Consider the following 26251-nt stretch of genomic DNA (forward strand, 5'->3'; position numbering starts at 1 on the left):
GAAGGCGTGGGAAGGTTTGTGTCCTCTTGAACCCCAAACTGACTGACTATATCTGGGTTGGGAAGTCTAGAGTGGGGCAGGGCTAATGGGCACTGTCTCCTAGTCTATGCCCTGAAGCCCACAGGAAGCACCAATAGATTCCTAGGCAGTGCTCTGCAGATCTGCAGCACACTCTTCAATGAAAGCCAAGAATACAGGCACCTTAAATCAGAGCTGTTGTTTTAAGATTATAAAGCAGATATAACCAAACAGGTACCTTTTATAGCTCATGGTCATGGCAATAACAACACTTGACATTTGCATATGAATATTCATGTCTGTGTGTGTATATATATGTGTGTATACGTATATGTATATATATATATACAGATATAAATAGATGAATGTGTCACTTGACAGTTTGTGAAGCTCCTGTTCTTATTTAGTCTTCACAATAGCAGCAAGGACCAGAAATATTGACAGTAGTGACACTTGAGACCCTTGAGTGGCCTTCAGAGCCCAGCTGTCATGTGTCAGGATAGCAGTGTGTATGGGGGTGTAGGCTGGGAGGACAGGTGTCTGCCCAACCTTCTAGCTCCATTGTAGTAGAGGAGGCTGAGAACTTTCCTCCTTTGGACGCATGGCCTGTGGGGGGACCTTTCCCAGTGAAAGACATCTAGTAAATAAATAGCTGATAGCATACCTTTGCTTCTGTCTGTACTCGGCGCTCCTATGGTATTTTGTTAAGATCCATTTTAAGGTGCCATTCCATACAAGAAAATAGAAATCATGCTGGGTGGTCTGGAAAAGACTTTGTAGCCTGGCCTTACTAGATGGACACAATGGAGGTATGTGGGAGATTTCCAGGCCTGACCTCCCTGGAGGGGAGTGATGTGGGGTGTGCACTATTGGTCTGTACCCCTGCTCATTTCCCAGACCAGGTCCCTCAAGTGCCCTACACCACCTGCCCATAACTCTGCTTCTGGCTGGCTTCTTGTTACCTCTTAAGTTAGACCTGACAATTCAAGTGATATCCAAAGCCAGCTATGGGTGCTGCATTTCTGGAACTTACTTCCCAAGTCATGAGGTCTAAGGATTCACATCCTGTGGCAGGAGTCAATTCTTGGGGTCCATGGCCAAAGGAATTTTGGTAGCAAAAGCCAGAATAGAAAAGTCACCATAAGTCTCCTTAGTCAAGAAAAGATTATACTCCCTCTTTCTGTTGGGCATTTTACTTGATAATTATAGTTTGGGTGTATAGCTTACTATTTACTAGGTAACTTCGAAAATTCTGTACACAAGCTATCTTCAGCCTGTGGTCAAACCTACAGTGCAAGCAAGTGTCACACATTTCAGGAGGTGGGGAAAGAATATCTTAAATCCAACATAACTTCAGTTTAACAGGTATTTATTTAAAACTTACCTGAAACAAACAAAACCCAGCCACTAAGTGGGTCTCTGATACTCTAAAGACCTAAGCTGTGATTTCTAGGCACAGTCAAATCTGGACTTGAGGCAACCAGGTAATTGACGCCAAAATCTTGCTATGGAAGAAAAATGATTCAAGGTTGTTTTTAAACTAGATTTTCCATATTCTCCCCCCAAACTCCAAATCCTTTAAAATTTATAACTTTCCCTTTACCCATGTTGATTCAGGGGCGATTCTTTGTTCAAATGACAGTAGAGAGTAATGCCTTTGTAATCTGTTATTGTAAGGTTATGTTATTGTAAGCAGGGACAATCATTTTCATTAGCTGGCTTTTCAGAGACCCATACAAAATATTATTGGTCTGATCAAGGAAGTTTTTCTGTCGCTGTTCCCAGCCGTCTTGTCTGTGTTCGCCCTGCAGCCTTCTGCTTGCTTGGGGTGACTCAGACCATTCTGCTGGTCTTTCCTTCCTGCCTTTGTGTGGACATCTCTCAGCTGTTCGGCGGGCAACTGACTGTGTTGTTGAAATGATTTTTCTTTTTTCAGATGTCGAACTCTCTCAGGCTCGCCCAGACCAAAGAATTTTAAGAAGATTCATTTTATCAAGAACATGCGGCAACATGATACCAGGAATGGCAGGTACTAATGACCTTACCAGGGAACGGTCTCCTAGCTAGGCCAGTGGGGAGGAGAGGAGAGGGAAGGGAAGGGGACCTTTTTCATGGCTAGCGCTGAGCAGGGCTGAGCCCACACTTGGACAACGAACAGGATCTCATGAAACCTCCCCACACATCCCCACCCCTCTCACTCCAGATCTGTAGGGAGGAGTGATTGAGAGACTTAGACCAGCCACAAACTGAATTTTTGATAGCACACAATATTTTTTAATAGAAAACTTAAAAAAAAAAAACCTTTGCCTTTTTTTTTTTCTCTATTTTGTTTTTTACTACAACTTCTCTACTGGTCAATAAACAACCCTGCCAGCTCTTGGCTATGGTGTTGGCAGTCAAGCAGGGAAGGATCTGTGCTGGGTCAGCAGATGCTTCCTCAGAGCTTGTTCCAGCTCCTGGACCCATAGGTGTTGCTCTGACATTATAGCTATTCTTACAAGAAATGCCATTAAATAAGCATTATCGTGGTTGGAATTTATATGACCTAGACATTGATACTCTGAAGAGGATGGGTAAATGGGAATCCTTGTTGCCAGCATGCATAGGGTTCAGTGGCAATAGCAGCAGGAACAGAGCTCTGGGACCTCTGGGGTCCCTGATGCTTTGTCACCCACAGGGACAGTTTATAAAGTAGCCTTGCCTGGGTGAGTTAGGGACACTAGTCTAGCATGGAGGTCCTGCTGCACAGACCATCCTTGTTTTACTGCCAGAATCCTAGAAGACCATATAGACCGCAGCACTCTCTAATTTTCCTAAAATGAAATTTACTGAGACAACTTTGAGTGAGACCCATTAAGGCCCAGCATTCCTATGAGTCAGGAGTAGAAAATGTGCTTTACAACCTGTATAACAACACTGATGATTATGGTTTTTCTTGACGTTTATACTTGTTTTAAGTACAGAGCTTTCAGTTAAAAATTGCCCAGCTGGAGCCGGGTACGGTGGCTCACACCTGTCATCTTCACACTGGTAAAGTGAAACAGGAGGATCTCAAGTTCTAGGCTAACCTTAGCTATATTTCAAGATCCTATCTCAAAAACAGAAACAAAAACAAAAAAAATACAGCTTCCCTTAACTGTTAATGTTCATGAAATACTTCCATTTTCTCTGTCTCACTGGGCCTTGTTCATTTAATCACCTTGTTCATTTAATCAGTTTTTCTTTTGAGACTATTCCTGAGGCCATTTTAGTATAATTATCATTTCTTTTTTGTAATTATATTTTTATCATCTCTAGTTGTACAAAGGGGTTGCAATTCAACACAATTATCATTTTTTTAGTGTCTCTTTTTATAAACACAACGTAAGCATAAGAGTTTTTTAAAAAAAGATGGCAAAGCCAAAGAAATGAGCCAAATGAAAAACATTGCCCTCTCTGGATGCTGCCTGTTCAGGGCACAAAGTCAGAGAATTCCCTGGCATGGTTAGGGTAGAGAGGATATAGCTAATAACAGAGTTTGGATTAATGGGATTTCCGAAGTACAGTAAGAGCTGCCTCCCTTATGCCCTTGACCTAGGGGTGGCATTAACAGGTGGGAGACACTGCAGTGGTGAGCAGTTTTGATGGGGAGTTGTTGGGGGGGAGGCATTGAGCAAGCTTCTTTTTGAAGATCTGGGGACTGGAAATTAGATCAGGAAAAAAGCTGCATGTAAATCACAGTCTAGGTAGACTGTACCTGCCCAGGTGAGGACTAGTTTTCCTGTGCAAGCAGAACATGAAAAGGCCAGAGGGCTCCAATCTCTTCCTCCTGTGGGTTTATTAGCAAGGGTGGATTGTCTTTAGATGAAAGAGAAGCTAGGAAGAAGCTAGGGTTTCTGAGGTGACAGGAGGAAGTTATGGTCAGGAGGTAATGGATAGGACAATGCCTCCCAGCCTTGCTGAGAACAGAGTGGCAGAAGCTCTGCTCTCAGCCCACCGGCAGCACAGTGACATTTAATGGGCTCCAGTGCCACCGGTAGTTGGTCTATGGCCCTGGTCAAGTTGTAGAGGGAGGGACCTGTGTGATGATGGCGGCACCTCCAATGCCTCTACTTCAAGAGTGGGAGGAGAATGTGTGGTCCCTGAGGTCTCCAGCCTGGCAAAACCCGCCTGCCCCATGTGTAACCCCAGGTCTCCTGATGATCTCCCAGTCTGCAGACAAATCTGGGATCTTCTGCCACAAAGATCCTGTTGTTGAGACGCACCTCCTCCCCCCCCCCCCCCCGTCCTCCAAACTGGTGACCCTGTGATAGAGGCCCCACTATTGAGCACTCATGTCCCTTATGCCACTGAGAACCAGATAATAGTTCACAATCAAAGAGCATCATGGTGAGACTTTGACACCCACCCAAGACTTTTAAGCACAATTCTGAGATAGAAAGGGAAACAAGATATGCAAAGACTGAGAGCCAGATATAATGAAAGATGATACTCATAGCATTGAAAATGCAAACCAGCAAACATCAGGAGTCCTCACAAATTAGTAATAGCAAAGATGCTGTCTGCAGAGCCTGAGTGGCTCCATGTTCCCTGTAAGGAACCGCTGCCCTCTGGGACTGGATGAATCCCAGATGGCAGTGAGGTGTAGTGGACACCTCAGATAGAAGCAAGTGGTTGTGACAGAGAATGGAATTGTAGTCAGGGAAAAGCATGCTCATCAGTAGATTGGAAGGTTGGCATTGGGCCTGCCAGAGGCCTTTGTGGATGACATGCACAGAAACCAAGCTGACAGTCATGCTGCGGCCACTGGGCCGTTTCCTGACCCCAGGGCACAGGCCAGCCAAAGTGATGGGCCTTTAGCCAAAGCAAGTGGAAAGCCCTTGCCTAGCCCTGCATGGGCTTGTCTGTAGCAACTGGGGGAAGCTGTGAGGGGGGCATTTGCCCTCAAGGTCTGTATTGGCTTCAGTGCAGGAGACACATTGATGTTTCAGGACTTTGGGCTGGTGGGAGAAGGAATAGGAAAGAAATCACAGCTTCCTTAGATTGCAGGAACACAGACTAAGTAGATTCTTAGCCAGGCTCTGGTGGCTCATGCCTGTGATCCTAGCTACTCAGGAGGCTGAGATCTGAGGATTGTGGTTCAAAGCCAAATAGGAAAGTCCATGAGATTCTTATCTCTAGTTCACCACCAGAAAACTGGAAATGGAGCTGTGGCTCAAAGTAATAGAGCACTAGCCTTGAGCAAAAGACCTCAGGTACAGCTTCTAGGCCCTGAGTTCAAGCCCACAACCAACAACAATGAAAAAAAGAAGTAGATTCTTGTGGCCAGAAATATAATGCCAAAAGCTATTATAAAGTTATGACTATTACAAGGTGATAATAAGTTACAGATTGAGTACTTCTGGGAGGGAGGAGGGGCAGACTCAAGTACTTCATGGGCTTTGTTTCCTGAATTCAAAACTCAGGAGGTTATTTGTCAATATATGAATGCCTTTCAGTGAGTTTCAGCCTTCAGGATTAGATCTTGACAGAATTCAGAAATAAAAATAATACTTGGAGCACCCCTCTCAAGAAGTAATGTCCTCCAAAGATGTCCACACCCTGCTGCCAGATCTGTGAATGTTTGGTTACATGGCCGGGGTAGTACAATTGCTCATGAGCTGACCTTTAGATAGAAGGTTTATGGGTCCAATATAAGCACCTAGCCCTTCAAAGAGAAAGAAGGCAGATAAAGCATTGTCAGGTGATGTGATGAAATTCATTTGGCCTTGGCTGACTCTGAAAATGGAGGGGGTCACAAATAAATATACATATTGGAGTTCCAGAATTAGGAAAAGCTTTGGAAACATATACATGTTTGCATACATTGTGCATTTACGTAGTGACCCTGAATTGTACACATAAAAACTGTCTGAGCAGTCCTAGTGGCTTACACCTATAATCCTAGCTCCTCAGGAGACTCAAGACTTGAAGATTATAGTTTGAACCCAGCCCACACAGGAAAATCTGTGAGATTCTTATCTCCAGTTAACCAGCAAAGAGTGAGAAGTTGGAGCTGGGCTCTAGTGATAGCTCAAGCCTTGCGCAAAAAAGTTAAGGGACAGCACCTAGGCCCTGAGTTCAAGCCCCGGTACTGACACACATACCACCTAATTGGTATGTTTTATAGTATATATATATATATATATATATATATATATATATATATATGTGTGTGTGTGTGTGTGTGTGTGTATCATATATAATATATATACATATTTGTATGTATGCATATATCACCAGTGATACTTGTGGTATTTTAAAACACTGAGTTTAGAAATGAAAGGGAAAGGGTGGTGTTCTTCTGGGGTTTAATTTTTCAAAACTAATCAAGGTCAGCTTTTTCCCCAAATAGAACTATAAAATGTAGGCTTCAAGCAATGTGCCACACACACAGTAGGAACTCAATATGTGTTGAATAAATGAATAGGGAGGCTTTTAAAATGGGTTTTAGTCTTTAGATCTCAGGAAATGGAAAGAATTTAGAAATACAAATGATTTTTCAAGCTCCATGGAGAATAGAAAAAGTTCTGTGCCTAATGCCAGGCACGTGTTGCTTTATAAAAGTCAAGCCGAGCCTGCAGTGGCAGCAGAGGGTAAATTCTTATAATCAGCCCAGCAAGTCTGGGGCTGATTGCTTGCAGAGATTGGGAACAGATGGTTTGTGTGCACTTTAGAAAGCGTGTGGAGGTTTGCTAGCAGTCAGCATGAGTTCACTAAGGAGAAGTCATGTTAAATTAACTTGATTTCCTCATTGATGGAATAACTAGGTTAGTAAATTAGGAAAGTGCTGTAGGCATTACGTTTCTTGATTTCAGGAAAACATTAGGCTGTTCCTCATTACGGCAGATCCCAGTGGGTAAAATGTGAAGAAGGTTGGGCGATTGGAGAGCCCCAAACCTGGAGCAACTGACGTATGTTAGAGGACCATCCTTGGTGTAGAAGAACACGTAGTATCCTGTCAGCATGATCTCCACATGTGCAGAACAGAGCAGGGACTGGAGAAAAGGTCCGGAAGCTTCCCTGTGAGCACATGGAAGGACAGAGCAGGAAGAGAAAGACTGTTACACATGAGCATGAAATGCAGTTGCTCCATCAGCTAGAAATTCTGGGCTCAGCCTGGAGCACTAAGAGAAAACTTAGCAAGAATAATTTAGTCAGATTGTCAACTACAGAACAGAAGGGAGACGTTTCATCTTGGCACTTGAGTGGGTAGTGTGCTCTACCTAGGCTAAACATTTCATGTAAGAACAGTGCACACTAAGTTGACTGTTCTAATAGAAGACCAGTGTCAGAAAGTTGTGGCTTTACCCCTACCAAGAGTTGATCCCATCTGCCCTTTTCTGACCAGCATGAGCACCACATGTTAGGATTTTGAGTTTATATTGGGTTGGCTGACTTCTAGAAGGAATCATGTACATCCGAATAGAAGGTGCAGTTGGAAGGCTCTGGTCTTCTTTCTATAGTCTCTAGTTTATTCTAAACTCTAGCCGCTTTCACACCATTCTTTCACATTTGCTTAAGCCATCATTTTTCCCTTAATTCTTGGTCTTTAGCTAGTTATTAAACACACACACACACACACACACACACACACACACACACACTATACAAATCATGGCTTACCAGAGCCAGGTGTCAGTGGCACTTGCCTATAATCCTAGCTACTTGGGAAGCTGAGATCTGAGGATCGAGGTTAACCAACCCTGAACAGGAAAATCTGCAAGACTTCTATCCCCAGTTAATCACCAAAAAGCAGGAAGTGGAACTGTAGCTTAAGTGGTAGAGTGCCAGCCTTGAGCAAAAAAAGCCAAGCAAGATTGCAAGGCTCTGCCTTCGAGCTCCACTATGGGCAGCAAAGACTTTTCTCACACTTCACCACGACATACCATGTTACAGTGTGTGTATTTTTACCCTTCACCATTCCCTTCAATTAGGGTTGAGGGCCATGAACATGATCAGTGAATGGTATCTGCACGCTTGACATTGTCACAGTGAAACCTGTTTGCACATTGGATGCACTTACTCTGCAGTTCCACCTCCCTCTCTCTAGCTCGCAGATGGTTGACTACATGGAATGTATGGCCTGCTTCACGAATGTTCCTGACACCCCATGTTGGGATCTATCAGTGAGTGAAACACGCAAGGGCCTGTTTTGAGGAGTTAGAGACTTTTGGGGGAGCTTGTTGAATAAATGAATGGAGAGGCTTTTTAAATGGGTTTTAGTTTTTAGATCGCAGGAAATGGAAAGAATTTAGAAATACAAGTGATTTTTCAAGCTCCATGGAGAAATAGAAAAAGTTCTGTGCCTAAAGCCAGGCACGTGTTGCTTTATAAAAGTCAAGTCGAGCCTGCAGTGGCAGCAGAGGGTAAATTCTTATAATCAGCCCAGCAGGTCTTGGGCTGGTTGCTTACAGAGCTTGGGGACAGGACAAGAGCATGCTAAGATGAGTGTGGTTGGCAAGATGAGCTGCAGCTTGCATCTTTACCATGAGTGGCAGATGGAAAGTTTGAGCTTGAAGAGTAAGGACAGCCACTAGCTTTCATTTCGTTTATGCTATGAAACATCCTAATAGTAAAGGCAAGGCCATCCCTCCAGACACTTACAGCTCTTGACACTCATATGCATCTATCTCTTGGACCCTATGGAGGCGGAGAGGGCCTGGCTTTGGATGTCTGCCTGACACATGGCACCTGCTATGATCCCTGGAAATACCACCTCCTGTGCTGCTGAGAAAATGAGTTCATTGTGAACAGTGAGAAATATACTTGCAAGTACATGGACTGGGCTTTGAGGCTGCATTGTCCTTTGGGAGCTTTCAATGCGATTTGCAATAGTTTAAGATGGTATACAGAATAGATCGATCAGGTGTGTCTTCCGAGTAAGTGTGTACTTGGTGAGAACATGTAAAGCATGATTTTCCCTGTCTTTTGAAGAAAGATGATAAAAGAGCAAAAATAATATCTTATCCTTGTTTATACTAAAAAAAATTGAGAAGCGAAGAAACGAAGTCACCAACTTGTGATCCATCATCACTTTCCACCCGTCACCCCATTGTAGCGTGAAAGATGAGTTGGACAAAGTAGCACATATCACAAACCACCTGGAGTGGCCTCCTTGAAGGAAGTTCAATGCCATTGCCTTTCTGACTGCAGCAATTCCATCCATTGTGAAGTTATCTTCGGAGAGGCGACTGCAACGTCAGTGCTTGCACAGTGAGGACAATTGGCCTTTCTTGGAGCTTTGGTTTTTCCAGAAATAAGTTTTTTACTGCCATCCTGAACCTCCCAGCTCCTCCCAGCCCCATGTTCCTTACTCTTCTCTCCTCCTTCCATCACCACTCTTGAGAGCACTTCCTTGCCATGGCTTTGGTCACCCCTGAAGCAGAGGACCCTGGTACCTATTTCTCCAGCCAGCCATGCTGAATTATTCCAGTAATTGTTAAAGGAACAAAGTTAGTGAGTGCTAGAAGAAATGCAAAATCATGTGCAGAGATAGCTCTGTGCTTTAGGGCCTATTTAGTGATAAGCCATTGAGCTGTGCTGTTGATGCCCAGGCTTTTCTTTGAACAGCAGTTGAAGATCAGAGTCTGTTAGTACCTCTGGTTTCTCCGCTTGTCATCTCCACCCATTGCTGGGCCCAGGAACCTGAGTACAGAATCCTTTGGGGCTCTTGCTATTTCCTCCTCATTTTCACAGTTGTGTTACCTATACTGATGTTCAACTGCAGGGTGTTGTTGTTGTTGTTGTTTTCACCTTGAATTCAAAGCATTTAGTGATGTTTGTATAGAAAGGAGAGTTTTTTGTTTTCCTTTCACAGATTTCCTGAGTTTGTTCCATCTCTCACTAACAAGTGTAAATAGAAGTGATGAGTACAGCTGACATGACATAACTGATATAGTAAATGTTTAACTCAGCATGGGTGTGGTTAGCATCGCGCCAAGCTTTGCATGTGCCAGGGGTGTTGGCTCATGCTCCACAGAGGAAGCTGGACCCTGGTGAGTCAGGCGAGGTCAGTGAAGAACCTTGTGCTCTGCTTTGGTTCTTTTTGTTTGTTCTTTTGTCTGTGTGCCAATCCTGGGGCTGGGCACTGTCCATGAGCTTTTATGCTCAAAGCTCTGGCTCTACTACTTTAAGCCACAACACCATTTCTGGCTTTTAGGTACTTAATTGGAGATAAGTGTCTCACTGACTTTCCTGCCTGGGCTGGCTTTGAGCCAGGATCCTCAGATCTCAGCCTCCTTGAGTAACTAGGATTACAGGAGGTTCTTAGGTTCTTGCACTAAGTCCTTCATACTTTGATTACCCCTTCTTCTCTCAGGCCACTTCCCTCCAGGTAGCCTGCGAGGCATCCTGACGGCTTGGTTAGATGTTTGTGTCTGTATCACTCACCATCAGATTCCCAACTCCTGCTGCCATGTCTGGCCCTGAAGAAGTGCTCAGGAAGCGTTTGCAGATGGGAGGAGGAGGAGGAGCAGCAGAAGATCATATAACTTGTTTCTGGGAAATCTGCCACTCCCTAGATGGCAGGATAAGGCGCACCTTCTTAGCCCAAAGTAGAAGCCTGTGCTATAGTAAAGCTAATACTAGCAGAGATGGAAGTGGTTCTTGGAGAAGATGCTAGTAGCCATTTCCAGGTAAGTCAAACCTGGAGTCCATTGTGCACCCACTCATGGCCTCGAAGTCCCTTACTTCTGACGGCCTCACCACTTCACCCATCACTGCATTTGGTTCAGGGCTCCTGATGGCCTGAACTCTTTCTCACCTGTAGGAACATCACTTTTCCACAGCCTGACTAGGTGCCAGCCTTGTCCAGGCCAGCTGCATGGCCCTAGGCTCCTTGTTCTAGGGCCGCCTTCTCCCCAGGCCTTCCAACCCCCCGCAACTTCCACCTTGGAACACCATCTCCCGCCTATTCCAGAACAGAAGGGAACAGATCTCTTTCTGTGGAATGTTCTTGGAAGCCCCACAGCCCTCTGTGTTGCCCTAGTACCCAGAGGAGGCACATCCAACCATGACAGGAGTACTTCCTAAACTGGGGATGTACCCCCAATAGCTAATGAGTGTTAAAATACGGTGCACAGGAACATGGTTGTCTTGTTGCTGCTGTTTTCGTTCAGCTCTCATTGTGTGATTGCCAGCCCTTTGGGGTGAGAGAGAAAGGGGCCAAGGCCCCCTTTGTGCCCGCTTCAATGAAGTATTGTGAGAGGAGGAAGAAGTGGCTATGGGAAAGAAGGTCAAAGTAGATCTGGGAGAGAACAGGGTTCCCAGATTTCATTGGTGTCCTTATGTTAGTCTTCTTGGGGTACAGTGAGCATAGAGGGGGCCCAGCCAGCAGGTGATATGTGGCACAGTCAGGCAAGAAAGAACATACCTGAGTGCCAGCTATGAGCTCTTCCCAGGGCTGCTTTTCAGAGTACCACTAGCTGAGTGTTTAAATCAACAAGAAATCCATGCTCAGTTCTGGAGGCTGGAGGTGCAGGACCATGTTCCCCTTGTTCTTTTGGCTTTGTGTGGTGACTGACAGCCCTGATGGCTCTAGCTTGGGTATCTAGGACACACATATGTTTGCTTGTTCCCAGAACCTGGTGTGACCCCTCTGGGATGTGGTTGGCGATCACTGGGCTCATGCCACATTGTTGCAGAAGTAGTTTTCTTGGCTAGTCATTTTTAATATCTTTAAGAGAATATTTCTGTTCTCCTGAGATAGTCCACTTTGATGAGATCTCAGTAGATGTCAAATAGATGAGTCAGTAGATTCCAAGGGATCTAGAAAGGGGAGAGGGACAGGGGATGTTCTTATGTGTCCCCTGGCTACTCTGAACAGCCCAGCATTTCATGAGCAAAACTATGGAAGGCTCTGGGATCTAAAGTAAACATCAGCTCCCTCCTACCCAATGGCATTTTCTTTCAAGAGTATGGACACAAAGCTATGTGAGCAGAGCGCCTAGCCAGTGTCTTCCAGCTACAGGCACCGGCGCGCGTTTTGGAAAGCATTGTGCATCTAGCCCATGTGGGCAGCAGCCCTCTGGAGTGTTGTTCTTATTTTGTTGGTGACCCTCACTCTTTGCAGATGCTTTTGTGGAACAGTGACCTTTTGTTCCTTAAAGACCCATCTCCCCAGAGTTAATTCCTCTTTTGAAGTCATAATCTTTTATGGGATCCTTCCTGGCCATCTTGATTTCCAGGGAAGTGTTATGCATCCCAGATGGGGAAAATTAGGAAGGATTCACAGGCAAGACAGGACAGAAGATGCTGGCAACAGTGACTTGAGAGTGGTCAGTCTCTGAAGCCCATCGGAAATGGAGTTTGGTTATGTGTCTACACCAAATATCTGATTTAATGCTTATGGAAACAAATAACACGCACTCAAAGGAAGCAGACATCATAGAGGGCATCTCTGTGATGGATATTCCCCCAAGTGAGTGCTGAGCAAAGCTCCAAACTCTCATGAACCCTCCAGGTTCTAATTGTGGTGGCAGGCCACATGCTCACCACCATTAGAAGCATGCTGCCCACACTCTCCAGCATAGGAAGCTGAGAAGCCAACACTCACCACTTGTTGGTTCTTGCAAGCTCTGGCTTAGGCCTGTGGGCCCTCCTGGGTGCCAGAATGCCATCAGAAAACACAGATTCCTCTCCCCCCAGCCCCCGGAGCCCCTGTTGGTGAACTGCTGTGTGGATCTGTGCGGTGGCCTCCTACTCCAGTGCCTCTGGAGTGGGAGGCAGGATTTTGGTTGGACCAGCGAGTATCAGGAAGAGCTCAAAGATACAGCGCTCTTCCTCGGTTCGCCCTCCCACTGCTGAAGACTGGCCAGCCAGAGAAGAACCATGCTAGTGGAATAGTTGGGAAGCCGTGTGTGTTTATGGTTGCTAAACTTGGTCTGCACAGTAGAGGAGTGTGTTTTTGTGAACGAGATCTACTGCCTCTCTGAGACCCCACGGTGAGGACCACCCAGAGTGAGCACTCATCCCAGAGGACAGTGCAGCCCATTTACCAACCCGCGCCTTGTGGTCAAAACACTGGAAGAAGACTTGGATTGCACTTGGCATTGATAGTCACTCATTTTTTTCATTCTATTAAAAATGTCCAAACAAATTTGGTGTGTGGGAAGGAAGGACGCATTAGCACTGAGGAATAAGGAAATTGCAGTAAACCAAGTCAGTCCAATTCGTTCCACACCCTCCTTCCTGGGCACTGCTGAGAGCTCCCACATCAAGCCATGTGAGGAGTGGGCGGATAGAGAATTTCCTGCGGGCTGGATGAAGGCGGGGCAGGGATGTCGAGAACCTTGCTGCTTCTTCTGGAAAGTTGGAGGCCGAGGCTGAGCAGAGCCTTATCTGGTGCCTGCAGTGGCTTCAGCAGCTCTGTTCTAGGTATCCTGTGTTCTGTCCCCCTCTGGGTGACCCACAGACCACGCTGGAAGTCCATTCTGGAACACTAAGGTGAAGCGAGATTTGTTGGGGTGCAAGAAACCCATGGTTCCCAGCTGAGTCCCATCCCTCCACATAGCACCACCCCCACCAGCAGTTTTTCCTTGCAAGTAAGCAAGAAGCACTCATAAAGAGGAAGAGCCCAAGTGCAATCCTGGGTCTAAATAATAAAGCATTTAGAATCAGACATATTATCAATACACGTGTTCACCATTATGATGTCAGCTTCGTCTACACAGGCACTTTGTCACTGGGTTCCATGTCTGAGGGTCCGAGGAAGGGGGCTGGTGTCTGTAGACATGCTCATGATTTCTGTGACCCTTGGGCTTGGCCTTGGGGCCTTGATGGCTCCATTGGGATGTGACACTTGTGTCCTCGGTGCAGTGGGCAGGGTGGGGGCCTGTGCGGAGAAGCCTCTCCCTCTAGAGACACAGCTCCATGTGTCACAGCATCGTAGGTAGACCACACATCTTAGCAGCTTGGATGTTTACCATAGAGTCTTGCAAGGTTCTGAACCTAAGTACTGCACTGCTAAAAGGTAACCCGGAGCTGCCCGCAGGGAAGACAAATGCTGTTCGTTGAGTGCATGCTGCAGGCACCATCCAAGGATTCTCCCAGGAAGGACCCATGCACTCCAGTATTCCAAAAAGATTAAAGTTACTAAGCTACTCGGGAGGCTGACATCTGAGGATCTCAGTTTGAAACCAGCTCGAACAGCAAAGTTAACTACCAAAAACTAGAAGTAGAGGTGTGGCTCAAGTGGTAGAGTTTTAGTCTTTTGTGAAAAGTTAAGGCACAGCAGCACCCAGGACCCTGAGTTCAAGTCCTAGTACCAACACACACACACCAGATCTGGTATTAGGAGCCAAAGTCTGGCCTTCCTTAATTGGTCCTGTTAGCTTCTACATGTAGGAAACACTAGGTGGTTATGGGCCATTTGCAACCCTGACCCCTTTTCTGGGTACTGTATGCTACTGTGCAGCCACTGCATTTCAGTGACCTCTCCCTGGCATTCATGGAGGAGCCTCCATGTGCTAAACCCTTGGACTTGCCCCCCTCAAAAGACAAGACAAACAAATGGTTAGCAGCACTGACTGCACCAGTGCCACTACATGACAATAGAGACAGCACAAAAGAGAGAGTCTAACTCCTCTCTGAAGCAATAGAAATGATCGTTTGAGGGGTGAATTCTGAGCAGGGTTTTGAAGACTCAGTAGGTATTCACCAAAAGTTCCAAAGTAGGATATTACAGGTGAGGGAATAGCTTGCAAAGGACATGGGTATAAAACAGTGGGATTTTTTGAAAGGTTAATTACTGCACATAGTTTAGCACAGATGCATGGTGAAGTGCAGGAGGCACACCGTGCTGCTAAGACAGAAAGACAAGAGCCAGAGTGGAAGCTAACATCTGCAAACCCTGGTGCACCTAGTAGTGCTTTTCCCGCTTTTATTATGATTATAGTGAAGGCAACAATTGTGAAAGTAAATAAGCTTGATGTATGATATGTATCAACTTTGAGCTAAAAAGGCCAGGGTTTTTGTTTTTAATCTCTTCACTTAATTTCTCCTTTTTTTTTTTCATTAGCAATTCCCTTTGGCAAAAGTTATTCTCAGAGGCCAGGATAAGTAGTACTTTGAGAGTTTTTGTTTTTGTTTGTAATACTTTTTTTTCCAGTGGCTTTTGATTGCATAAGAACATCATGTAGAGCAGTTTCCAGTAGATTCTTTATAGCAGGAATGGAGGCTAAGACTGATTATGTAATTGTTCCCTTCATCTATTCTCAGAACCCAACATATTGCCAGCACATAAAAAACAAAACAAAACTCCTACTAATGATTGTAAAGGCATCTGAGTGTCTTTCGCTCATGGTTTCTGGCACTCTGGCTCTGGCATTGTACACTGCACCACAGAACTCAGTAGTTTAAATGTGGCATGACAGTGTACTGAGCACTAGCCACCGCAGACTGGGTGCTGTCTGCTCTGTCTTGTGTGGGCAGTGCAGGTGCTAGTATTTGGGTGCGGGGAGGCTGAGGTTCTGCTGGGCTGTGGCTGCCTGTTGCTGAGCAGGGCAGAAAGCCATGGGCTGGAGGAGGTAGCCGGAGGGTGCAAATGCTGCTGTGAATTCCCTGAATGCTTATTGCTGTAGAAGTTTTTGTAGTAGTAGTTGTAGTTTGTTTTTGTTTTTATTTTTGTTTTCAATTTAAGTCTTTACATTTCGTTTGTTGTTTTTTGTTGTTGTTATTTTTCACTTTTTAGAATAGTCCTTATCAGTGGCAGAAGATCCTTCTGTAGTATATTTTCCGTGCTGCCATATCGAGACTGTACCCAAGCCGGGTATGTATATGCATGCATGCTTTTTTTTTCTGGGTGAAAAGCTGTGACGTCCATGTGCATAATGTGGCTTTCCCTTCTGTGTTCATGAACTTGCCTCTCTTTAGTGCTGCAAATTCAGTATTTGTGAATTTGATTTAAAGAAAGAAAAGAAAATAGTTTCATTTTCTTTTCGGCTAAAAAGCTTCTTTATTGTTGGTGGTATGTATGTGTGTGTATGTGTGTGTGTGTGTGTACATGTGCGGGTGCCCCCCCTCCCCGACTGTGTGTTTTGTTACCTTGTCCAGTACTGTAAAGCAAAGGCAATATGGGGCCTACCATATTGCACAGGGTCACACTGGCCTTTGGACAAAAAGGTAGGTTAGAGAATCAGCCTTACCCCTGTGATGGTCCTACCTCTTGAATCTTGGGCTGGAGTTTGGAAACGGACCAGCAAGCTGGAGCTGCCATCCCTGAGCAAACGTCATAACCAGGTGGTACCTGAGATAGAAATAATTTCCTCTGTGATTCACAAGCCCCTCCTAAGGAAAAAAGTGAGTAATGGAGGCACTGTCTTTATGCATTCTTCTCTCCTCACCCATCCCTGTGGCCCACATTTGTTTCCTCCCACGTGTAGACTCTTGCCCCATCCCCATTCATCAGCTGTCACGGACGCATTTCCAGTATGTAGGACAGTGCAGTTCAGTCCCGATGATGTCTGGAATATCATAGGGTGTTGGCTCTGGCCAACCGCCTTGTGGTCATCGTGACCATCCAACACTGCAGACCACAGCTCTTGAGGAGAACAATGTGACCTCTGATGCAGAACTATCATTTGTCCATCTTGTTCAATCTCAATGGGCTCTGCCCAGGCCTTCCCTCCTGTAGGGCCCTCGGCCCTCGCACGCTCTCTCCCGACCCGCGGGGGAAAGGCTGGAGCGTGCCCTAGTGTAAAAAGCTGAGGACATGTGTAAGTCGCAAATAACGCCCACCCAGCCCCCTTTAAGTTTAAATAAGGACTCAGATCTCCAGGTGCTTCGGGAAAACGTTGCACGAAATCCGAGGCTTTATTTTCAGGGTGGGGCTTATATAGCAGTAATGGCGGCAGGAAAGGGAGGGATTTGGAGTGGCTAGCTAGACACGGGATAGGCTGATTATGAGCTGTCCATCACAGTGACATCACGGGACTTCCTCTATGGGCGGTCGTCACATCCCATACGACTGCCCCCTGGGTTCTACCCGCTGCCATCTTGGCGTGCCCGTGGTCTGAGGCGGGAAGCGGGGCTAGCAGCCACGTGGCCCCAGGCCAGGAAAAGAGGCAGTCCTAGGACCGCCTCTTAAAGCTATAGGCGGTGCCCAACACCCTCCCACCACGGTCTTTCTTTCTCCTGTAGTCCATCACATTTCTATCCTGTTCAACTCACTTGCTCCTTATCTCGACTCTGCATTATAAGGCCCATAGTACAGACCATCTCTCTTCCTTCATAGAGGGCTGAGGTGTGCTTTACAAAGCACTGCTAGCCAAGCCATGTATCAAGTATGCACATTTTACTATCTGCATCCTGAGAACCACCTTGCAAAGTAAGTGTTCCAGGAAAAGTAACAGCAAGTTTTGAAACTCAGGAATTAAGGACCAGCTTTGACCTTTGAGTTGGCCTGAAGGACACAGGCTGGCTGCATCTGAAGAGAAGTCCCATTTCCTAGAGAATCCAGTTTGCAGCAGCTTACCGACTTGAGGTGTGACACACCCCCCCCCCCCCCCCCGAGCCAGCCTAAGTGCAGCTGGCAGCCCCAGCACCCAGAATATCTTGAGTGTGAGCAGCCTGGACATCACCTTCAGAGAGGTTGGAAGCATCTGTAGATACCCTGTGCTGGCCAGGGTTTTGGGTGCTGCAGAGACCACCCATTTTTCTGGGCTTCCTTGCTGACTTCTCTGATGTTCTTCTTTGCTTTGCACTGAGTTATTTAGTCATTTATTGAGTATTTACACTGTGACCAAGTGCCAGAGACACACAGGGACTAAGGGATGGTTCTGGTTCCTGTCCTCCTGAGCTTACCACCTAGTAGGGGAGACACACAAATTGCACACAGGATTAGTTACAACTTTCAGTAGATGCTAAAGATATCCCAGCAGGTAACTGCCAAGTCTTCCTGGTTGTTTCTTTTAAGACAAATAATTGGCTTCCCTGTGCTCTCATCTTAAAATGTTTATCTTGAGTTTATTCTCAATGGATGATCTGATTTCCATATTCTGGGACACTCCCCCCCCCCCACACACACACACTGTGTTGCCCAGTGCTTCATCCTTATTTGTAGATAAGATCTCTAAAGCCAGGAGCCAGTGACTCAAACCTATAAGCCTAGATATTTGCAAGACTAAAAACAGGAAGATTTAAGGCCAACTGGATAGAAACATTTGTGAGAATTGGAATAGTGCACTTGTTGTCCAAAGTTTCATAGGAAGCTGAAATTAGAAGAACCATGGTAGGCCACCTTGGTCATCCAAGTCCATGAGACTTCATGTTCTTCCTTCAAGTGCCTCCACGTACTTAAACCTCCTCCATGTTGAAGCCTCTATCAGGATGGCCTGTTCTTCCAAGACTCATTTCCAAGCTGAATGGCAGCTTCCCGAACCCCTCCACCTCCCACATCTTGTCTAGCTCTGACTCACCCTCCACTGTGGCCTCAAAACTTGGCTCTTGGTTTTTAACCTGAAATGAACACTGGTTCTGGCTCTTGACATCCATTAACATAAGTAGATCTGAGGAATGGTTTTACCATCTATGTATGCATCATGTGTGTCCCAGCGAGTGTGAGACCCCTAAAAGAGGTTTTACATCCATTTAGGCTGGGGATATAAAATCCCATTACCCCCTGTACCCCTGCAAGTACTATCCCTACGAGCTGCTGACATATGCCTCAGACACCACTGCCACACAGGACTCATTCATGCCATGGAACCAGAGAGCCCTTACTGTGTGCCAGGTACTGTTCAAGGCAGTGGATACAAAGTGAACATGGAGACTAGAGAAATAAGCTGGAGACAAACACCACCAAATAGAACAGCTTGCAATTAAGTAGTCCTACACAGTGTGTGGCAGAGGCCCGAGGAGGGAGTTGTGTGCCTCAGGTGGAGAATAGGGCAGACTCCCCACAGGAGGTGGCTCTGTCGATACACTTAGAGGTGAGGGGAAAGGATATGCTAGACTTTGCAAGGATGTAAAGGATGATCCTGCTTCTGGTGACCTCCTGGGGGCTTGGTTGACTTTGCCTGCCCTGTTGAGAGAATTCATTAAATCCCCATTCAAGCTAGAATCCTGTTCTCACACTGCCATGCCTAGTCCTGTGTCTGAGAGAGAGCCAAACACAGAAGGAACTGGGCTCTAGGAAGAGACTGGCTTGTGGGATGTCCTCAGCTGCTACAGGCCTGCCAGTCAGCCCTCGGGCCCAGCTCCCTCATAGTAGTGGGCATGTGTGGCTCACCCTCCTGAAGATGGCTGTCCATGCTGCTCATGTGGAAGTGCTAAGTCCTGCTGATGAGGAATGTATGAAGGGGATGGGCTCCTCACATCCCCTACCATCCAGCCTCCTAAATGTTGAGGTTTGTAAGAATGCTCAGATCTGCTGAACATTGCAGTTCTTTTTGGTGCCTTGTTTTCTGCTAGACCTTAGAATGGAGGGCCTAATTGGCCTGGGCTGGAGAACAGTGTGAAATCTCAGTCACCAGGCACAAAGCTGAAGGTCTGGGTGTTCCCAAGGTGATCCCAAGTTCAAACGTTGCTTCCTTGCCTTGATTGAGGGGGAAAGATATCTGAGAGTCAAGTGTGCTTCCTTAGGATTTGCTGAGGGTACTGTCAGACATTTGTGTGAACGTGTGCCCAACAGAGGTATCAAAGCTAATGCCAGAATAATGCTGTGTGCTAGGCCTTATACCAAATGCCTTCTACCTATTTGCTTATTTCTTATAAGAATCTTGATAATTGGAGTACTTAGGTTGTCATTTAACTTGAGAAGGCTGGAGGGGAGCGGGGCTCAGCCTCCTCAGCTAGTGGAGACCAGGGTGGGAGACTGGGCTACTCAGCCCACAGAGGCAGCCTTGCCCACTGATGCACTGTTGGACAATTGTTTTCCCCTTCAAAATTCAGCCAGTGCTGACTGTTGTGCCTCCCTGGGTGAGGGTGGAATTCAATGGTCAGGGACAGCTTGGTTCTCATAGGAAGGCGTACCACATGGGGGACACCTCCTGAGGGTCTGAGTTTCAGAAAGTTTCAGAGATTACTGGTTTACCCTGTGGCACTGGGTCATCCAATCTCAAATCCAAGCATCTCTAGGTAGAATCAATTTTTTAATTCCTTTTTGCAGTGCTGAGGATTGAACCCAGGGCCTCACATATGCTAGGCAAGTGTTCTACCACTGAGCTATACTTACACTCCTTTTATTTTCTTTTACTTTGAGACTGGGTCTTGCTTAAATTACCTAGGCAGGATCAAACTCAAATAGTTGCGGTTAGAAGTATGTGCTATCACAACCAGCTCTGGGTAGAATATTACATGAAAAATAATCTGTTAGTCCCTCCATGCGGGTTGTTATCTTGAGACTGAAGTGTGAAGATGGTGTGGCATCTATTTGATATGGACACACTAAGGTACATTATTGCCATGATGATAAAGTGCCATCCACTGAAGCCCCCCTAGCACCTTTCCCTTGGTACCTCGGCTGCCCTACCACCCAGAAGGGAATTTAGGGACAGCAGAAGCCTTTCCCCGATCTAGAGGCAGTGCATGAGAACAATATCAGCTCCCAACAGTTCATGAGATTAGTCACATTGCCAGATGTCACTTCAACAATGGCAAGTGACCGGGCTCATAAAACACAGAACAATATTTTTTTAATTTCTACTTTACTTTTTTGTGTGGTATTTGTCTCGCTGTTATTGTTGGGTTTGTTTTTGTTTTATCTCCGCATTCACAGTACAGACAAGGCAGAGGGCTGAGGTGTATATGGGGGCAGGTTTACTCTACCTTCTGTTTCTATACAGTGTAGGAAGTACTAGGGCTTGAACTCAGAGCCTTGCACTACTCTACTGGTGCTGTACTGCTGAGGCGTGCCTCCAGCCCTATTTTTTTCTGTTGTTTTTTTTTTTAAGGTAGAATCTCATTTCCTGATGGGGTACATGCTGTACTAGAATCTGCCTATTGTAGACTTCTCACTGTTGCTGAGATGACAGGTGCATCCGGTACCCCTCCATTAAGATGGAGTCTTATGAACTTTTCTGCCCAGACTAGCCTAAAACTCTAATCTTCCCATCTCAGCCTCCTAAGAAGCCAAGGTGACAGGTACATACCACTATACCCATAGGCATTGAGAAGGGCTATTGTGACCTTTTCTGTTTGCCTCCCCCCACGTGACCAGTCATGTAGGCATTGCCATGGCAACCCTGTCACGCCTGGCTTTTGCTGTCTTTGCCTGGGCCCTTTTCCTCTACCCAGCTTTGGCCCACTTGCTTATCAAAACCTAGTCCTTGAGCAAAACTTGTCCGACCCTCAAGCCAGTATCATATGATCAAAGTATGATTAGCACACCACCCTGTTTTGAGCAAATTACACATTTTCCTTTTATGTGGACTGCTTTTGTTTAAAGTAAGGGACAGATGTGGGTGGATTCTGAGCTAGTTAGAGGAAGGAAGTTTAATGAAGCTTGACACTGTGGGACCGAGAAGATTTCATCCTCCTCTGTGTGTCTGGTAGAGGGAAGTGCCCACCATCCCCCCATCACACATGCCCTCTTGTTCACCCTGCCCGCCCCTCCCACATGGCCATGTGAGTGGATTCACGTGTTAGGAGGTATGTGCATTCCCTGGCCTGCTTGGGTTAAAGAGGATGAGAAGCCCACTCCTCCCTACCCTTAGGAAGAGCCCAGTCCTTATCTGTCCTAGCCCATATCCATAGTGATGGTGGTCTCACTTCAGGCAGAGCTTTGGTACACAGTTAGGCAGCAAGCAGACCCTAAATGAGGTACTTCACAGGATAGCTACCATGATATTTGTGTGTCTCACCCGCAGGTCTGTTCATACCCAGTCACAGAGCTATTTCTTAGCTTTTTCTAGATCTACTCCAACATGGTTCATAATGCATTAGCCAGCAGTGGAGTTTCTATAAACACAGGGATTCATCTTCAGGTTTGCTTTTATTTAATCTTTAATTTTTATACTTATTAAAGCAAATTTGGGATGAGTGTGGTAGCTCATGCCTATAATCTCAGCTGCTTGGAAAGTTGAGATAAGAGAATCTCTGCTCAGGATAAAATTAGTCAATGAGACCCTATCTCAAAGGACAAAGTCAGGAGGAGTGGTACACACCTGTAAACTCAACTGCGTGGGAATTAAAGAGCATAAAGCTAAAGACCAGCTGAAAACTAAAGCAAAAGGGGCTGGGGACGTTGCATAAGTGGTAGAGCATCTGTCTAGCAAGTAAAAGGTTCTAAGTTCAAACCCCAGTGCTGGAGGGGGAAAAAAAAGATACCTAAAAGTAATACTAGGCCTCACCTCATCACCATAGCTACTGTTAGCATTTTTTTCTTGACTTCATGGATGGAAGAGGGTTGTTTGGTTCTTTCTTGCCAAAGCTCCCTCTTACAATCTGTTGGCTGAGCTGGTTACAGAATGGAGAGCAGATGTTGCCCATCCTTTCCTCTACAACTGTGACATCAAAAATTCCATTGCTGTATGCCCTTCTTCTCAGATGAGGCTTGTAAATTGTAGCGTTTTTCTGGAAGCATCCAGGTCTTAAACCTCTTCCTCTTCACAGCTGCCAGGACCAGCCTGTCTCTTCTCAACATTAGTCATCACCTTCTCTGTTCTAGCATGGATTTGTGGTTTGGCTAGGCGACCCTCAGCACATTAAATGCCTTTCTGAACTCTCCACTTAACAAACAGCTGGGCCCAGCACCTCTACCAGAGACCACGTTCCTCCTCTCCGCCCAAACTCCCACCCCCATCCTCTAGGACTACTAACCCCCAACATACATACACACACACACACACACACACACACACACACACACACTCACACACCATGAGAACAGCAGAGATGCATGGGCTTAGCTGGGTGGGGAGGAAGATGCTCTCAGCTTTCTCTTCTTTCTCTGCCCTGTACCCTGCAGGGCTGGGTACAGTTATGGTGTAGGCTAATGGGCACTCTGGAGGCTGATCTCCACTTACAAACCAGCCCCTGTGAGACAGTGCATTCTGCATTCCAGACTGCCGGTCCCCAGATGAGAACGCTTGAGACTGCAGGCATTGTGTTGAGGGCTTGTCCCAAGACTGACCCTATGCATAAGGAACTGGCGCCAGTGCCCAGTGTTCTTGCTTTCCTGAAATGTTTGGATATTGGTAGGCAATTCCATCTGTGGATCTGACCAGAGGAAAGTAGGATGGATCCAGCTAACTTGGTTGTGGTGGTTGCAGCAAAAACAGTTTCTGCAATATGTGTTGTGTGGGTGCAGACCCCTTTGGAGAATAATTCTTGGTTGAATAGTAGTTGAGTTCATTTACTACAATTGCATCAAAGATGGCAGATGGTCAGGTGTTGGTGGCTCACGCCTGTAATCCTAGCAACTCAGGAGGCTGAGATCTGAGGATCAAGGTTCAGAGCAGACAAATCCAAGACTTATTTTTAACCAGCAGACTGGATATATGGCTCAAATAGCAGACAGCCAGCTGTTAGCCAAAAAACTGAGCAAGAGCCTGAGGCCTAGACTTCAAGCCCCAGTACCAGCTATAAAAAACAACAAAAACAGGCTGAGTGTGGCACTCACATTGGAGTGTGCAAGGTATCTCTGGGGGTGTGTTTTTAAATTGTTATCTGCCCCCCCTTCCCCCATGGTGTGTGTGTCCTTAGCTCTTGGCATTCAGGGCTTCCAGATGAGGTCATCCACTTGGGTCTGTTTTCTGAGCCTTGATCACTTTGTGACACAGAGAACAGCTTCTTCTATTCTTAGAGAGAGCCTTCAAACCTAAATGCTCCCGCCTGGCCCCAGGCCCACCCTCCTCCTTCCCCACCCACTTTCCCCAGAAAACATCTCTTTTCGTGGTGGAAAATTACACTTTCACAAGCTACATTTCTTTCCTCACACCAAGCATATTCCCACACAGAGCCCAATTCTGGAATGATCTCATGGGCGAATCATGCATTATCGGGCTGTTTATAGGAGCTGCCTTTAGACAAAGATTTTGGTGTAAGCTACGTTAAGACCCTTCCATTGTGTGCCAGCTGCCCTTGTGGGATGGCTTGTCCGTGAAGTGCTGGGTGAGGGAGGAGGCCTTCTAGACTAAAAGCTGCTTTGATTCCATGTTTCTTCTGTTCACTATGGGCCCTGTTTACTGGCTTCGAGCTCTGGAAGTAAAGCTCTGAGATGTCAGCTGTACTGTGTGTGAAGGACAGAGTGTTGGGTGATTCTGGTACTGTAACCAAGACTAGAGATAGTCATTGTCAAATAGAAAAGGATTCTTTTAGCTCTGGTTATAGAAGTTTCAGTCCATGGTCTGTTAGCCTTCTTGCTTTTGGGCCAGAGGTGAGGCAGTACTTCAGGGTGGGAGCACATGGACCACTTGGCTGGGATCTTAATATCCCCTTCAAGGTCATGCCCCTTAATCTATGACCTTCTAAAGGCTCCATCCCCTCTCAGGACTGTACAGACTATAGACCAAGACTTTAACCCAGATCCAGATTCCAACAGGCAACACATGAAGTTTCTTTAGCCAGGATAAATACTTGGATCATGGAGTCCTAGTGCATGTGTAATCTCTTAATTCAAATTAGTTCACAAGTGGTATTTCCATTCTTAATCCAGCTTTCAGGCTTTGCTTTGTGTGCAGCCAATATCTCTCACTCTCTATTTCTTTTGAAGAGTCTAGAAATCCTGTTAATATTTAATTGGCTCTTAAATTATTTACATATCAAAGTGTTTGAGCCATTGTTGTCCTTTAAAGAGCAAGTGCCCAGTGGAGCACCTGGCTGGTGTTTCAAGCGCTTAAGCTTGGGACACCATTAGAAAAATGGTTAGACGCCAGGACAGCCCCATCTTGAAAGCAGAGAGCACTGGCAAGTCATTAATTAGATTGCATACATTCTTCCCCCATCTACTTCACAGGAATAAAGTATTGAGATTCTGTTTGAAGAGAAATATTACTATATTAATCATAGTTCCTGAGGAAAGGGCTATACCTGGGAACTTCTTGATATTTAGCAGGGAATCTTGTGTTCCCATCAAGATCAGTTTTATGCATTATGGTTCAGCGAGCAGCCAGCTGAGCCTTCGCCAGCCACCATTAGAAGAGGAAATGAAAAATTGCTTTGCTTTTTTACAAAAGATGAAGTCAGGAGTTGGCCATTTTATGGTTAATAGGATCCTAGGTAACCCCCCCTTGGGCACCAGAATATCTGGATGGTCTGTCAGCTTTCATCGGATGACTTCAGAGTGGCAACAGTACAAAACGTTTGTTTTACTCAGTAGAAGCCAGGGCTAAGACAAAGCCCAGGAGGTTTTATACCATGAAATTACAAAATAAATGGTGCTGCCATCCTGCAAGGAATACTATCCTCCTAAAAATGAACCAACCTGTTTTTCTGCTCCTTGCTTGCGGGTAGAACTACATCTTGGCTGTCTCCCAAATACACTTCCATTTCCTATTTTCAATTCCCCCTTACCTTCCCAGACCCCCTTCCCTGGCTCCCCTACCAGCTACTCCTACTCTGCCATTGACCAGTTTCAAACATCAGACTTTGTAAAGGAGGAGGAGGAGAAAGAAAACAAACGTTTGTGCTGGATTTCCAACATGCACTTGTTGCATGTTAGGACTCTGGCTGCATTTATGGGTAATGTGTGCATTTAATGCTGTGCAAACGTTAACAACCTTCTGAACGAGAACTGAGCTCCTGTAGGGAAGAACTTGAGCTGTGCCAAGCTACAAAGGCAGCCAGAGCTGTGTGATGAGGAATGACTGTCATGAGCCACACACACCCCCAACAGTGGCTCAGCTCCAGCCCCTGCAGAAAGGAGATTTTTCCCCTACCACCTGGCCAGCCATGTTCACCTCTGAGGACTACAGCATTTAAACCTAATACACACGATGTGTGGGCACTGCCCACAAGTGGGATTTGAACTGGTCCCTTCTATTTTTAAAAGGAGATAGAATATAAAGTAATGTTTAAACTATAGCCTTAGCTGGAAAAAAATAAGCCTCTAGGCTTTTCAAGTAAGTTGAAAAGTCCAATTTCAGTTTGCAAGCATGTGATTACATAGTTTTATTTTCATAACTGTCCTGTGAGAGAAAATGGAGATTTTTATCTCTATCCCCTGAGTCTTCCGCTTAACTGTTTACTAGAAAGTTTTTGTTGCTGATATTTGTTTGTTGTGCCAGTACTAGGGCTTGAACTCTTGGGGCCTGAATGCTATTTCTTAACATTTTCA

The 26251-nt window shown here is 45.8% G+C and overlaps 1 protein-coding gene, 1 long non-coding RNA gene and 1 pseudogene across 3 annotated transcripts in view; 1 reads left to right on the top strand and 2 right to left on the bottom strand.

Annotated features, from left to right (window-relative positions):
* Cables1 (Cdk5 and Abl enzyme substrate 1) overlaps window positions 1-26251 on the top strand; it is a 96918-nt gene that overhangs the window by 49990 nt on the left and 20677 nt on the right. The window contains exons 3-4 of one of the 2 annotated variants that reach the window (XM_048363599.1): window positions 1955-2047; window positions 15728-15805. In XM_048363599.1, the coding sequence (XP_048219556.1) occupies window positions 1955-2047; window positions 15728-15805 (171 nt within the window). The remainder of the gene's footprint in view (window positions 1-1954; window positions 2048-15727; window positions 15806-26251) is intronic. The other variant, XM_048363600.1, reaches the window with a different exon arrangement.
* Window positions 3237-26105, bottom strand: LOC125364151. Its single transcript, XR_007213424.1, has 3 exons — window positions 23460-26105; window positions 10817-10827; window positions 3237-3248 (listed from the first exon to the last, which is right to left on the bottom strand). It is a non-coding gene; the product is annotated as an uncharacterized LOC125364151 (long non-coding RNA).
* Window positions 20733-20838, bottom strand: LOC125364349 (annotated as a pseudogene).

The sequence above is a fragment of the Perognathus longimembris genome, chromosome 15 (assembly GCF_023159225.1).
Source record: "Perognathus longimembris pacificus isolate PPM17 chromosome 15, ASM2315922v1, whole genome shotgun sequence".
Taxonomy (NCBI): Eukaryota; Metazoa; Chordata; class Mammalia; order Rodentia; family Heteromyidae; genus Perognathus; species Perognathus longimembris.